This window comes from Pogona vitticeps, chromosome 7 (assembly GCF_051106095.1).
Source record: "Pogona vitticeps strain Pit_001003342236 chromosome 7, PviZW2.1, whole genome shotgun sequence".
Classification (NCBI taxonomy): domain Eukaryota; kingdom Metazoa; phylum Chordata; class Lepidosauria; order Squamata; family Agamidae; genus Pogona; species Pogona vitticeps.
In genome coordinates, this window is record NC_135789.1 from 24,613,054 (window position 1) to 24,626,125 (window position 13,072).

At 46.9% G+C, this 13,072-nt stretch overlaps 1 protein-coding gene across 1 annotated transcript; it reads left to right on the plus strand.

Moving 5' to 3' along the window:
* Nucleotides 1-37: 37 nt before the first annotated feature.
* PHKG1 (phosphorylase kinase catalytic subunit gamma 1) lies at nt 38-12,900 on the plus strand. Its single transcript, XM_072978351.2, has 10 exons — nt 38-235; nt 2,032-2,169; nt 3,723-3,898; nt 4,938-4,992; nt 8,143-8,208; nt 8,544-8,707; nt 9,421-9,511; nt 9,809-9,962; nt 10,579-10,704; nt 12,242-12,900. The coding sequence occupies exons 2-10, from the start codon at nt 2,087-2,089 to the stop codon at nt 12,497-12,499; spliced, it is 1,173 nt and encodes a 390-aa protein (XP_072834452.2). The 5' UTR covers nt 38-235; nt 2,032-2,086; the 3' UTR covers nt 12,500-12,900.
* Nucleotides 12,901-13,072: the final 172 nt, after the last annotated feature.

A 13,072-nucleotide genomic window follows, 5' to 3' on the forward strand; every position in this document is an offset into this window, starting at 1 on the left:
AGCAGTTTTTGGAACAGCGCCTGGGTGGTTTGGCTCCATTTATTTTTGACTCTGCAATTCCCACTGAGAGCACAAGCAAGCGACCTGGGAGCAAAACGAGCAGGCAAGGCTGGAGTTTTGGGGGTTTGTATTTGGAGCTGCAATAGGATTGTGGCCCCATCTTGATCAAATTTGTCTGGAGTTACCGATCCCCTACGAGACCCTGGAATAGCTGGTTAGGAGACGACAGGTTATGGTGAGTAACATTCCCCCCTCTCTCTCGAAATGGATCTTGCTCAGAAAAACAGGTTAAATGCACAATTTTAGTGCACACAGGGGTGAATGTTTAAGTCAAAATAAGGGTGATTTTTAAAAGTCAAAATAAGGGGGAAGGCGGGATAAACAGACATGACAGGGAAGTGGTCCTTAAGAGTAGATTCACATGGTCGGAGAAACATGATTCAGTTGGATTTTCAGGTCTGAGGAATGGGATTTGGAAATGGAGTCTGCGGTTCCCTCCTGATGACCAATCAGAAGACAAAGCAAGCTTATTTGCAAATGAGATAAGGAAAAAAAAAACCTGCTGCAACATTCACACACCATCAGGCCTTAAGGATTTTCCACTTGTAAGAGCAGGTCATTTATAATGGGGTTTTTTTCTGCCCTGTGTTTCTGATGTGTTTGGAAGCAGGTTGTAACTCAGACCTGTTTTTCACACATATACACACAGAGAGAGTTTAACTCAGGCATCAAAATGCCTTGGACAGGGCATAAGGAAGGAGAATGTGTCCCCCAAAATATAAGAGAAGAGGTTTAGATCCCAGATGGGAAAGGTTGGGTTCTTATTGATTAATGTATTGTTTATTTATTCGCTTTATATATTGCCCATCTGGCTACTGTGGCCAACTCTGGAAGGTTCCCAGTAGAAAAAACAAGAACACATTAAATAATAATCACACAAAAAAAACAATATAAAAAAATCAAAATAGGACAATATAAATTCAGCTTTAAAAAGGCAACACAGAAAACTGTTCATAAAAGCAAGATGGCAGAAATGATAACTCGAGAGCAGAGAGAACTGGAATTCAGGGGGGTTGCATTCCGAGAACCCAAGTTAGCCAGAAATTGTGGGACTTGTGATCCAAAAAAAGAAGGAAACTTTTTGTAATGGTGGCTCCTAACTTTGAAACTTTTGACTGCCAGGGAAGCTTCACCCCAAACCCTCTTGAAATGGCTTGGACTGTTAATTTGCTAAACCTAAAGGGTTCACAAGTAGCCGCCAGAAAGCGTTCTGCACATGCTTCAGAGCACTCTGTGCCAGAGATTAGAAATTTCAATTTTTTAAAAAAGTAACTTATCTCCCTTTTTCTGGCAGCCAGGTTGCCGTTCTCATCCTTTCGCTCACAGACTGAATCTCAATGATTCAGTCTGTGAATTATTTTTCACAGTTATTTTCCACCGTCAGAACACTGATCAAACTACAGTACAAAGAATGGAAGAGATGGTTTCATAAACGGTTGCAAGGCAGCTTGAGAAATTCTTATCCTAATACCTCTAAAAATGTCTCTAGAATGCCCTTTAAAAGAAACATTTGGAAATAATTAGAAAGTGTTATCCATTACCTTTCAAAAGGTCATGTTATAATGATTCCGATAGCTTCGTTTGACCTACCTCTGCATGTAATTAGTTCCTCCCACACTCTGGTGTGTATACACGGCACAACTCGTGAGCTGAAAACGTCACAGCACAGATGATGGTATGTGTGTCATAAGCCAGCTGTAAAAAAGGATGAGGACATTCAAAAGTTTTACACAAGAGAAAATGTCAGCCGGCATAGCTGGCTTGAGAATTTATGCCACCCAAAAGCCCTCCTTCAACACATCTCTATTAAAAGTAGACCAAGCCGGGACTAATTTATCCTACAGTTTCCAAAGGGAACTACCATCAAGAAACAGCCTCTGACTCCAATTGTCTTGTGCTATTGTTTTCATTAATGGTGCAATTTGAAAAGGCTGTTTATTTCACACACACACACACTTTTTTTTTTGGTAGTGTTTTGCATCATCTTGAAGCAAACCTCCAGACGGTCCCTGCGAAGTAGGCCAAGATGACAAAGTCTGAGGAACTGCCAGAGAGCCAAACATCGGGGGAGTTTTATGAGAAATACGAGCCGAAAGAAATTCTGGGAAGGTATGAAGCCGGCATTTGGTGCTTATTTGCTCTTTTGCATTATGCCTTGAGAAACAAATGTGTTTCTTGGCCCTCTCCTTTGGTCTAGTGATGACTCTTGAGAATTAGGATGGATCTTGTCCTCAGCGAAGAGTCCACAACAACAAACCAGAGCTACCACTTTCCAGCTCTGTCGGGAGCAGGTCTTTTGCAGAGTTCGTGGCCCTTAATTACTCCCTCCCAAATACTCTGCATTCCATCCAGTTGTTGGTTATCCCATTGCTGTATACTGGAGATGCATTGTTGCTGGGGAAATTAGGCATTTGCCATAACCGACTGCTGGGAAAACCCATTCAGTAGACATTACAGCGAAGTTCGGAGAGAAAAACTGATAGGGATAGCAAGCTGTTCCTGTTACACAGAACGGCTCAAGCGCATTGATGGCCACTTCCATTTAAATTCTAGGACCAACTCCTATCCTGGTTTGGGTTGCCGGGCTTCACAAGGTCACAATATCTCTCGGGGGGACTTTTAAAGGCTATTCCGAGTCTCCGGTGGCAAGGGAAATCTCAGGGAATGTCAGGCCTAAGGAGGGGAAATGCTGACTGTTGTGTAGAAAGTGGCATTAAAGAAGGTGGCATTGTGTAGAAGGTGGCACTATCACCGTCTGTTCCCAGCGGGCACTGGGGCTCCAGGATCCGGAGAGCTGGTCAGCTCTTCCACCCCATTGGGTTCCTTCAGCATGGACATCACAGCCTATAAAGCGTGCCCTCAATTAGCTATAGGCCCTCAGATCTGGTGGCACATCCCACCCTTTCACCCGTTTCATTCAATTGCCAATCAAACATAGCAAAGAGGGAGTGTTGTCTTGCTCTTCGCCTCAGGCATCAAAATCCTTTGGCAGCCAGTACACCAGGACAGCTAGTGGCTCTGGGTCATGGGGAGCATGGGGAACCCTCTCCCTGTTTTAATTGGATTCTTATCAGAACTCTCCAGGGTGCTGAACCTGATCTTCAGAATAGGTTTGGCACTAGGGTTGTTGTTGTTGTTGTTGTTGAGTCGTTTAGTTGTGTCCGACTCTTCGTGACCCCATGAACCAGCGCACGCCAGGCCCTCCTGTCTTCCACTGCCTCCCGGAGTTGGGTCCAATTCGTGTCGTTCACTTCGGTGACCCCGTCCAACCATCTCGTCCTCTGTCGTCCCCTTCTCCTCTTGCCTTCACTCTTTTCCAACATCAGGGTCTTTTCCAGGGAGTATTCTCTTCTCATGAGATGGCCAAAGTCTTGGAGCCTCAGCTTCAGGATCTGTCCTTCCAGTGAGCACTAGGGTACTAGGCACTAGGGTAGCCCTTGTAAATTTTGGACTAAAACCCAGGACGGATGTTGAGCCATCCCACTAACAACCTTCAGCAACATTCAGAGTAATAGGCAAGAGTTAACATCCAAGGTTGGTTGGAGGGATGAGTCTTTCGCCGCCTTGGTAGTGATCCAGAGGCAAAGAGGATGATGCCTTTCAGAAACATCCCCAAAAGATTGTTTTCTTGTCCAACATCCTTATGGGATCTGTCCTTTCAGAGGCGTCAGCAGCGTCGTCCGTCGGTGCATTCATAAAGTCACCCGGGAAGAATTTGCTGTGAAAATTATTGACATCACCGCTGGGAACTTGTCTCCGGAAGAAGTTCAGGAGTTGAGAGAAGCTACCAAAAAAGAGATTGACATTCTCCAGAAAGTATCAGGACATCCGAATGTCAGTAAGTCAGATTTTGCTCCTCTCCCAAAAATTATGGGTTGAACCAGTATCACCGAAGATGTCAGACTAGAGATGCCGACCTTGTTATTACGGAATGTACGACGTACCTCTATTTGGGGAGCCAGGAAACAATCCTGGCCCTCAAATTTCATATCATGTGAAATCTCAAGAAAGGTCATATCTTGAGATCATCCTAGATCCATTTACCCAAGAGTAAGTTTCACAGAATTCAGTGGGACGTCCCTCCACCAAGAAGCCTGTGTAGGATCACAATGTTACACCCTGTTGTTACCATTTTTTAAATCAAGTAATAGACTAGTTGGAGAGGAATCAGTGCCATTTCAGTTACAGGGGCGTCACCTCTGAATGTTGGAACGGAAGTCAAGGAAATCGCTTTGCGATGTGTCATATGGACTAGAAACATGACGCAGTTCAAAATGTCTCTGTTTTCACTCCAAACATGGCCCAGGGGCCATGCTGGCTGGGGGATTACAGGGACTGTAATTTGCACAAGGTTGTGCCCTTTTGCAAATTTGCTCCTTATAAAAACTTCAACCCTCCTTTGCTCTGCGTTTACGATGGGGGGGGGGGTTGCGCTCTCTTCTCTGCACCCGGCCAGCTGATCATCCGACCCACAGCTGCAAGAGTGCATTCCCTGCTTCCACCACTCCCTTTTCTGAGTATCGTATTTTCCCCTTGCTGATGAATCAGCATGAGTCTCCGGTACAAGCCATGGCTTAAAGAGAAATCCTTAGGAAATCTTCCCCAGGCAACTTTAGAAACAATCCACCAATTTCCAAGCCAGATCTTCTCAAAAAAAGATGGGTTTGAAGGGTAACCATTTATAGACCATTTAAATGACAGCCGTTCCTTAGTTTTATGTCTCTGGTGGAGAACAGAAGCCTCTTGGGGTTGTATCTCAGATGCAAAACTGTCCAGAGCATCCTTGATTGTCACTTGTGTAAATATTTGGTGGACTGGAGCGACACATATGGTTATATCCCAGTCCCTGTTGCTGAGATACGTTGTTTTATTTCCAGTCCAGTTGAAGGACAGCTATGAATCGCACACCTTCTTCTTCCTGGTCTTTGACCTGTAAGTACCTACCTGTCTTGTGGATGAGTGTGCGCTACTGAAAGAGAGACAGAGGCTGAGTTGCCAGCATCTCACACCGGGGTGGCTTTCTAGGCTGGACAACTGCCGTGTGCTTTATAAGGGGCTGCCCTCGGAGACAGTTTGGAAAGTTCAAACTTCCAAAAAAGGCTCAACCCTATAGCTTCGGATTAGCTGTTTTGAAATGTTAAGAGATGGCTTGCTGGATTAGACCCAAAGTCCGTCAAATCCAGGTTCCTCCTTCTCACAGTGGCTAGCAAGACGCCTCCAGGAAGACCCCCAAGTAGGTCAAGGAAGGCTTTAGCCTTTCTGAGGAGTTGCTCCCCAGGAATAATAACTCGGAGGTAGACTGCTTCTGCAAGAGGGGGCCCCATGTAAGCCTGTCTGAGATCTGTTGGAGAAGCCATTCTTTCAGACTCGTCACTTCCAAGCTGTGGTGGTGAGTGAGCCCAAATTCAGGGGAGGGCTGTAAAACCACTCCGGGTTTTGGTCCGCACTTTATATGAATGATCCAAAAAGGCTCAGGCTGATTTTTTAAGGATAAAATTAAGTACCTCAGATAGCTCCTTATGGTGCATACAGACACACAGCACCCCTGAAATGGATTTGCCAGCTACCCCACTGCTTCCCAGGCACCCTTTAGTAAGCCAGTGATTCCAATTCTGCACGCAGGGGGCAAGGGGTCCGCGCCGGGTTGCAGTCCGAACCTGACTGTTCTGAGCGGGTGGGGTAAGGTTAAGCATCTTGAATCGCTCCCATGGTGTTTGGAGCAACATTTTAGAGTGGATTCACCACTTTCAGAGGAAACCAGCTTCCACTGCCAGTTCCGCTGGTCGCTTTCCCATAGCCAGCTGGTTGGCCAGCGAGAAGAAAGCATGTTGATCTTAAGACGCCGTGGGTTTGATGCAGCTTCCGTGTTCTTATGTCCTGATAGGCTTTTGCAAACCTGGGGCCTGCCCGGGGGTCCTTGTACACCTGTCCTCCTTTCCGCTAATCAGTAGTGGTTGCTGAATAGAACCTCCATGTGTAAGAGCAGCCTACCTGTGAATCCCAGATAATAGGGAACACCAGTGCGGGAGTGCATTTTTATGGCTTTTGTGCCTTGTTGGCCATTATAAAAATCAGGATGGGGCTGAAAGGCCTTCGATGTTTCCGGGTGGGCGCTTCTATCATTTTTACCTCCAGACTCGTTCTGTTATCTAATATCTATGCCTAAGGATGTCTGTCAACCCTGGGCTCTCCATCTCTTGCCTAGGGTCTATTCCACCATGAGGCAGGGTGGGGCAGTGGTTAGAGGTTTAGTCTAGGTCTTGAGAGCATTGGTTCTAGTCCTCCCTGAGCCTCACAGACCCCTGGCTCTCTCAGACTGACCTACCTCGAAGGGTTATCATGAGAGTGAAGTGCCAATAGGAGAGGAAGGTGGCCATGCACAGTTTGTTGAGCTCCTTGGAATGACATTAGCAAATAAATACACCTACTCGGGAAATCTAAAATTCGCTACCCATATTAAATCACCAAATTTCATGCAGGTTTTGATTGAATGAGCTGAAACTCCAGATTATTGCAAAGGCCCTGTTTGTGTTGATCTGCGCTACTGCTGCATGAAATTCCCTTTGGTCTTTACTCGCTTAGCCTGCCTGCAACCAGGGAGAAGGAAGCCGAGAGAGCGAGAGGCAGCTGTCCCTCCCCCTTGCCTCCAAGTCTGGGGATCTGATTTCTCATAACCTTTGCTAAGGTCTCCCTCCAGTCACAGAAACCCTCCTCGGCCTCTATTTTTAGGCTTCTCTGTGTCATAATCAGAGGGTACGGCTGCTTGGGGAGGAAAAAAAAAAACATTAGCCTTTACTCCAGGGCTCCCGAGGACAGCGACAGTTCTAAAGCATGCAAAGTAATGAAAAAGACAAGGGTGCTTCTGAGCATGCCTAAATGGCATGTTTTGAAGGCATGAGAATTAACCTCAGAAGACAGGACGGTCAGATCGGCAGCATCGCATTCCTTCATATGCAAGGTGAAAGCACCTAATGATCTCTCACCAATCCACAATTTCAGATTTGCCCCAAACACACATTGCGAAAAGACTGATCTTAAAAAAACAACAACAATCAAATCTGGGAAGGTTGTAGTTTTGGATTACAGCAAGGGATGGGATCTTCTTTTTTTTGGGGGGGGGGAAACGACTACAATCCCATAATTCTCCATTCTGGGAGTACTACTGGCAGGTAGGCCTCTTACAGAGGCCTTAATTGTGGCTCGCCTTGGAGAAAGGCCTGAACTGGGAAGGGTACGAGGCCCAGCTAGGCCTAGCTCTGCCCAAGCTTCCTGTTCCTGCCCCAGTGCTCGCTGGGAGCTTTCTTTCTGAGCAGGAAGCTCGGCTGGAGGCTAGATGAAGGCAAAAAAAGAGGAAGATGAAATACCAGAGGGAGGGGCTCCTTCTACTGATAGGTGGCTCCGTCCTCCCTTGGAGAATCAGTGGGAACATAATGGGAGGGCATTTCGGTGGGACTGTTTCCACCGGACTCACTCGTTTTATCCTTCCACACAAATCTACTGATAGAGGTGGTTGTCCTTAGAGAGAGGGAGGGAAGGGTGTCTCTTAAATGAGTACTGGACCCCTCCCCATCCACAGGATCAGTTATCAGCTGATTCATTTACCCACTCCTTGAAAATATAGGGGGGAAAACCCCTCAAAAATACGTATTTCCAGGGTGTATTCGCCCCCATGGGAGACACAGACCATGCAATGTATTGCGTTCAATACTTCTGTTTTCCAGCATCCGCGGGGGGGGGGGGAGTGTGCTTCCAACCGATCCCCCACACATACCACCGTCCTTCTATATCCTTCCTGACCCAAGGTTTTACTGTATCTCATAGCACTGGAAATCTTAGGGGGCCCTATTCATTTTTCCCAAATTGAGCACTCAAGCCATGAGAACTAGAAACTTCACAAAAGAGAAGAAAATCACAACTCGCCCACTGTGAGGGAGTGCTTTCCGAGCTGCAGACGGGAAACACTGAGCTGCGATACGAGTGAAAGCGGGACACTTTCCCACCCCGTTTCCGAGCTATGCCTTTCTTCCCAACTTCCGTCAACTGATTTTTTAAAAATACGTGTGATTTTCTTCTCAAATGCAGAATGAAAAGAGGGGAGCTCTTTGACTACCTCACCGAGAAAGTGACGTTAAGCGAAAAGGAAACCAGGTGAGGCACTGGATGATAGGAGGTAGATGTTCTTTTGTTCCAACCTCTTACAAGATGCCAAATAGTTACAGGACTGGCCTACCTTACCAGGCTGGCGCAGCCATTGCTAGGGTCTCCAGCCAGTTTATTTGGGATAAACACACTCCTTCTTCGGCACAACTCTGTCCCTGCGTTGGTTTCACAAGGATGCCGGTGTGTGACGAAATGTGGGGAACGGAGTGCTTTGTGGGGAACAGTGGCTGTTTCCTTAGACGGGGAGAGGAGACGGGTACCGAAATCCTCCCTTTTTGGGTTCTTTTCTCTGGCTGAAAGCCCGTGTTCTTCTCTCCTGGCAGAAAGATCATGCGCGCCCTCCTGGAAGTCATCAAGTACCTCCACTCCATGAACATCGTCCACCGTGACCTGAAGCCAGAGAACATCCTCCTGGACGACGACATGAACATCAAACTGACCGACTTCGGCTTCTCCTGTCAACTGAAGGAGGCGGAGAAGCTGAAAGGTGGGCAGAGGAGGGTTTTCCTCCCCAAAATTGAACTTGCCATGCAGTCAGGCTGCTGGGGTTAAACTACCTTCTAAAATGGAGCAGCCGCTTAGCAGAGATTTGCGACTCCGTTTGCACAGGGGCAGTAAATTTGCACTGGGTTTTAGTCCAAACATCACCGGAGCTATCCAAAATGCTAAACTTTCCCCCAAATGGCTTCATTATCCTGGAGAGCTCCTGTAAAGTTTGGACTCAACCCCGGAGTGGTCTCACACCCGTCCCAGTCACGATGCATCATCTAAAACCTAAGCCACTGGCGTTCTTGAGCTCATTTTTGCCTACACTGGCCAGTAGCATCTCCCCAGCAATACAATGAGGACCTTTCGGCATCTGGAAAAGTTATTTGGGGATAACAAGTCCAAAAATCGCCAATCGAGCATGGTCAGGGGGATTCTGGGCACTGTAGTCCAAAAACCTCCCCAGTTCTAATTCCTACCATTCTCTTGAGGTGCTAAGGATTAATCTCAAAAATTCAGTTTGGGCTCTTTTAGTTTTGGGTGCTTCCCTGTTTGGCTAGCCAGGGGTTACTACAATTCTCTACAACATGTATGTCTCAAAAGTCACCCACAGGGCATTTTGAGCCCACCAGAGGCAGGAAAGCTCTTCTCTTCAAAAATAATTTCTACCCGATCATTTAAGCTCAAGTTCCTGGTGTTTTTTCTCCCTTGCAGAAATCTGTGGAACTCCTGGCTACTTGGCTCCAGAAATACTAGAATGTTCCATGGATCCGGACCACCTAGGTTACGGGAAGGAGGTTGATATGTAAGTTGAACTGTACGGCAGCCTACCTCTCGCCGCGGAGGCGAAAATGTAGGTCTTCTAAGACCCCCAGCACAAAATTTCCCGTTGCTTATCCCCTCTTCCCTTCCACCAACTTCCATGGAGGGGAAAGAGAAAGCGATAAAAGGAAGGAAAGGCATAGATATAGAGAGGAAAGGGAAAAAAAAGACAGGCCAAGAAAGCAAGCAGGGAAAATAAGAAAATAAAAATAGAGGGAGGAAGAAGAAAACAAGGGTGCTAGCATTTATATTTAAAAGGTGATTCATTTGTTTGTTTTAGGTGGAGCTCAGGGGTGATCATGTACACCCTCCTGGCCGGGTCGCCCCCGTTCTGGCACCGGAAACAGATGCTGATGCTGAGGATGATCATGAACGGCGATTACAAGTTTGGGTCCCCTGAGTGGGATGACCAGTCGGACACGGTCAAAGACCTGGTGGGTGATGGTTCCTGGGGGGGGGCACCCTTGGGTGCTGACCAGAGACAAAAAAAGTTCAAGTCAGGGAATTCCGCAGTGAATCCACTCGGGGATTTAGGCAGAACTTTAAATGTGGTGCTGACCCTTATTCTCAAAACAGATTCAGTACTTTTAGACTACTCTTTCAAAATCTGGGACGAAAGCCCAGGGGGTCAGCAGCCTCTTTTGATCCGGTCAAACTGGTGGGCTGCAGATTTTGGACTAAAAAGAAAACACTCCAGAAATCATTGTCTGATTCTCGGCAAGGAACTGGGAGGAACTGCTGGGGAACTCAGCGGCTTAGGTCTCTGGCTGCAGAACCAGAGGTTGGGAGTTCAAATCCCCCACGGTGCCTCCTGGATCCACGGGGTCCCTTCCAGCTATGCAGTTCAAAGAGGACGATGGCAACTGGGCTAGGCTGGGCGACTTTACAGAAGGGGAGCAAGCCAAAAACGGTCACGACGTTGGGTGGCTAAGGGCCCAAACTCTGCGGCCCGCCACCTCCATCACCAGGGAGCTGAACCATAAAGGGCAAAAGCTACAGATCTTTGCTTCCTCTTCTGGAATCCGACAGCTACTGTTTTCCTGCCCGCAGATTGCCCATCTCTTGGTGGTGAAGCCTAAGAACCGTTACACTGTGGAGGATGCTCTCTCCCACCCCTTCTTCCAGCAATACGTGGTGGAAGAAGTCAGGCATTTCAGCCCCTTCCGGAAATTTCGGGTACCCAACCTTCTCTCTCTCTCTCTCTCTTTATTCATTCATTCGATTCCTGGACCATCCATCTAACTCATAGTCACTCTGGCCGGTTTCTCCTTACGACTAGGACTAGCGGTGCCTTTAAGGGTGGATCTACACCAGCAAATAATTAGTCAGGAGTAAATTAACTACCTGTAACTAGTTACTTTTGTGTAAAGAGTAATATAGTTATTATTTACAAGTTACTTTCCCCGGGCAATGACTAACACTTATGTTAGTTGCATATAAAGCTAAAATTAAATGGGAAATAAATTTAATAAGTAAACCTAGTTACTTTCTTAGTAACTTCTTAACAAGAATCTTAGAGAGGTTTTTAGGGGCATTTTCATTGAAAATTTCCAGGTTTCTATGCCCTTCTCTTACCAGTCCCAAGCAGCAAAGGGAAGCATTGTTTGGTTTTGTCTACTGTATTTTTATAAATATTTCCAAGGTGCAGTATCAGAATTAGCCACTAGTGGGAAACAGAGACCAATTCCTGTTAGTAAGGACAACACCACAGGTTAGCATGCCTCTCGCACCTCAGCAAAAGACTGCAAGGAAATGTAAATATAAAGAGTTACAGTGGACCCTCTACTTAAGGAATTAATCCGTATTGGAATGGTGGCTGCAAGTCGAAAAGTCTGTAAGTCGAATCTCCATTGACCTACAATGCACTGAAAACCGATTAATCCCATAACCAGTGGTTTTTATTCTATTTTTATTCCATTTTGGTTTTTTTCTGGTCTGTAAGTCGATTCTCTGGCTGCAAGTCGAATCTAAATTTTGCAGCCAGAGAAGTCTGTAACTTGAAAAGTCTGTAAGTCGAGCCGTCTGTAAGTCGAGGGTCCACTGTATATTGGTCCATGACTAAAAAACAAATAGTAAACCATAAAATCTATAGATCAGCAACACTGTTTTGGGGACAAATTAAAATTCCATAAAGCATTTGAGTTCTCGAGACCTTTTCATTAGATCAGATAGTGTAAAAAGTTGAGGGCAGGAAGGAAGCAGAGAAGTACAACTTTGACCAGGTGTTGCACTTGACGGAGCACCGCTTCTAAATATGTGCTAAGTGTATCATCAACTTTGAAATTTATTTTGGCCCCGAAGGGAACCCTCCCATGAATGCTTCTCTCCCCACTCAACTTCTGCCTCTCTGACAGTAAAAAATGCAATAAGAACCCATTAAATAAATAAGAACGTACCGGTCCTTCAGAATATGCCAAATTGGCTGTTAGCAGCCATCACCTCTGCCTCATAAGAGGGACGGCCCAGGGGATAGAAGCTCTTGGGCAGGTCTTGACAAATCTTTGGCCTTCAAGATGTTAAGGACTTCATTTCCCAGGGATCCCTGCTCCCCCCCGGCCAAACGCCAGGGATGATGGGAGAAGTTCAAGACATTGTGAGTTCCGAAGATAGAGAACGATGGGTGTAAAAAAAAAAAAAAAAAAAAAAAGCAAAGGATGGATCTGTGAATTGTTCTCGGGCTGCGCTGATGTGTCGGGTTCTCCCGCCCGTCTAGGTCATCTGCCTGACGGTCTTGGCCTCCGTCCGCATCTACCTCAACTACCGCAACGTCAAGCCCGTCACTCGGGACGTGATGCAGCGCGACCCTTACGGCCTGAAGCCCGTCCGGAAGCTCATCGATGCCTGCGCTTTCCGCATCTACGGCCACTGGGTGAAGAAAGGGGAAGCCCAGAACCGGGCGGCGCTCTTCGAGAACACCCCCAAAGCCATCCTGCTCAGCTTCGCCATGGAAGAGGAGGAGCTCCTGTTCTGACCCAGGACAAACAGCTCCTGAGTGTGTTAAGAGCGAAGGCGGCTTCTCCTGCTGAGACGGCAGACTACCGCTCCCATTGTGGTGGGAGTTGTCGTCTCACCCCTCGGCAGGACGGCGGAGTTGAGGAGGCTGAGCTAAAGCAGAACATTTATCCTCTTCCTCCTTTTCTCCTTTTAAGGATTTCAGGGTCACAGAAATTTCTCTTTTTTCCCCCTCTCCTTTTTCTTTCACACACAGTCTTTCAGGAAGCTCGCTCGTGCCAAAGCCAGCATTCGAACCCAAAGCTTTCCCCATCCAACACTGGCTCTCACTCTCATGCCAAGAAGGGTCTTCTAGACTTTGCAATACTTCAATACTCCTCAGCCCCCACCCATATAGGGCAAAGGATGATGGCAGTTGCAGTCCCACAACCTCTCGAGCACCACACCGCCCGCCCCCCCAGCACCCACATTTTCAACGGCTTCTTAACGGCCTGCAGCTATAGACGTTAAAATGCAAATATGCCTCATTTCGAGCTCAGAAACGTCCCTTCGGACGACAACCCCAGAATAATAGGAGTCGTAGTCCAAAACC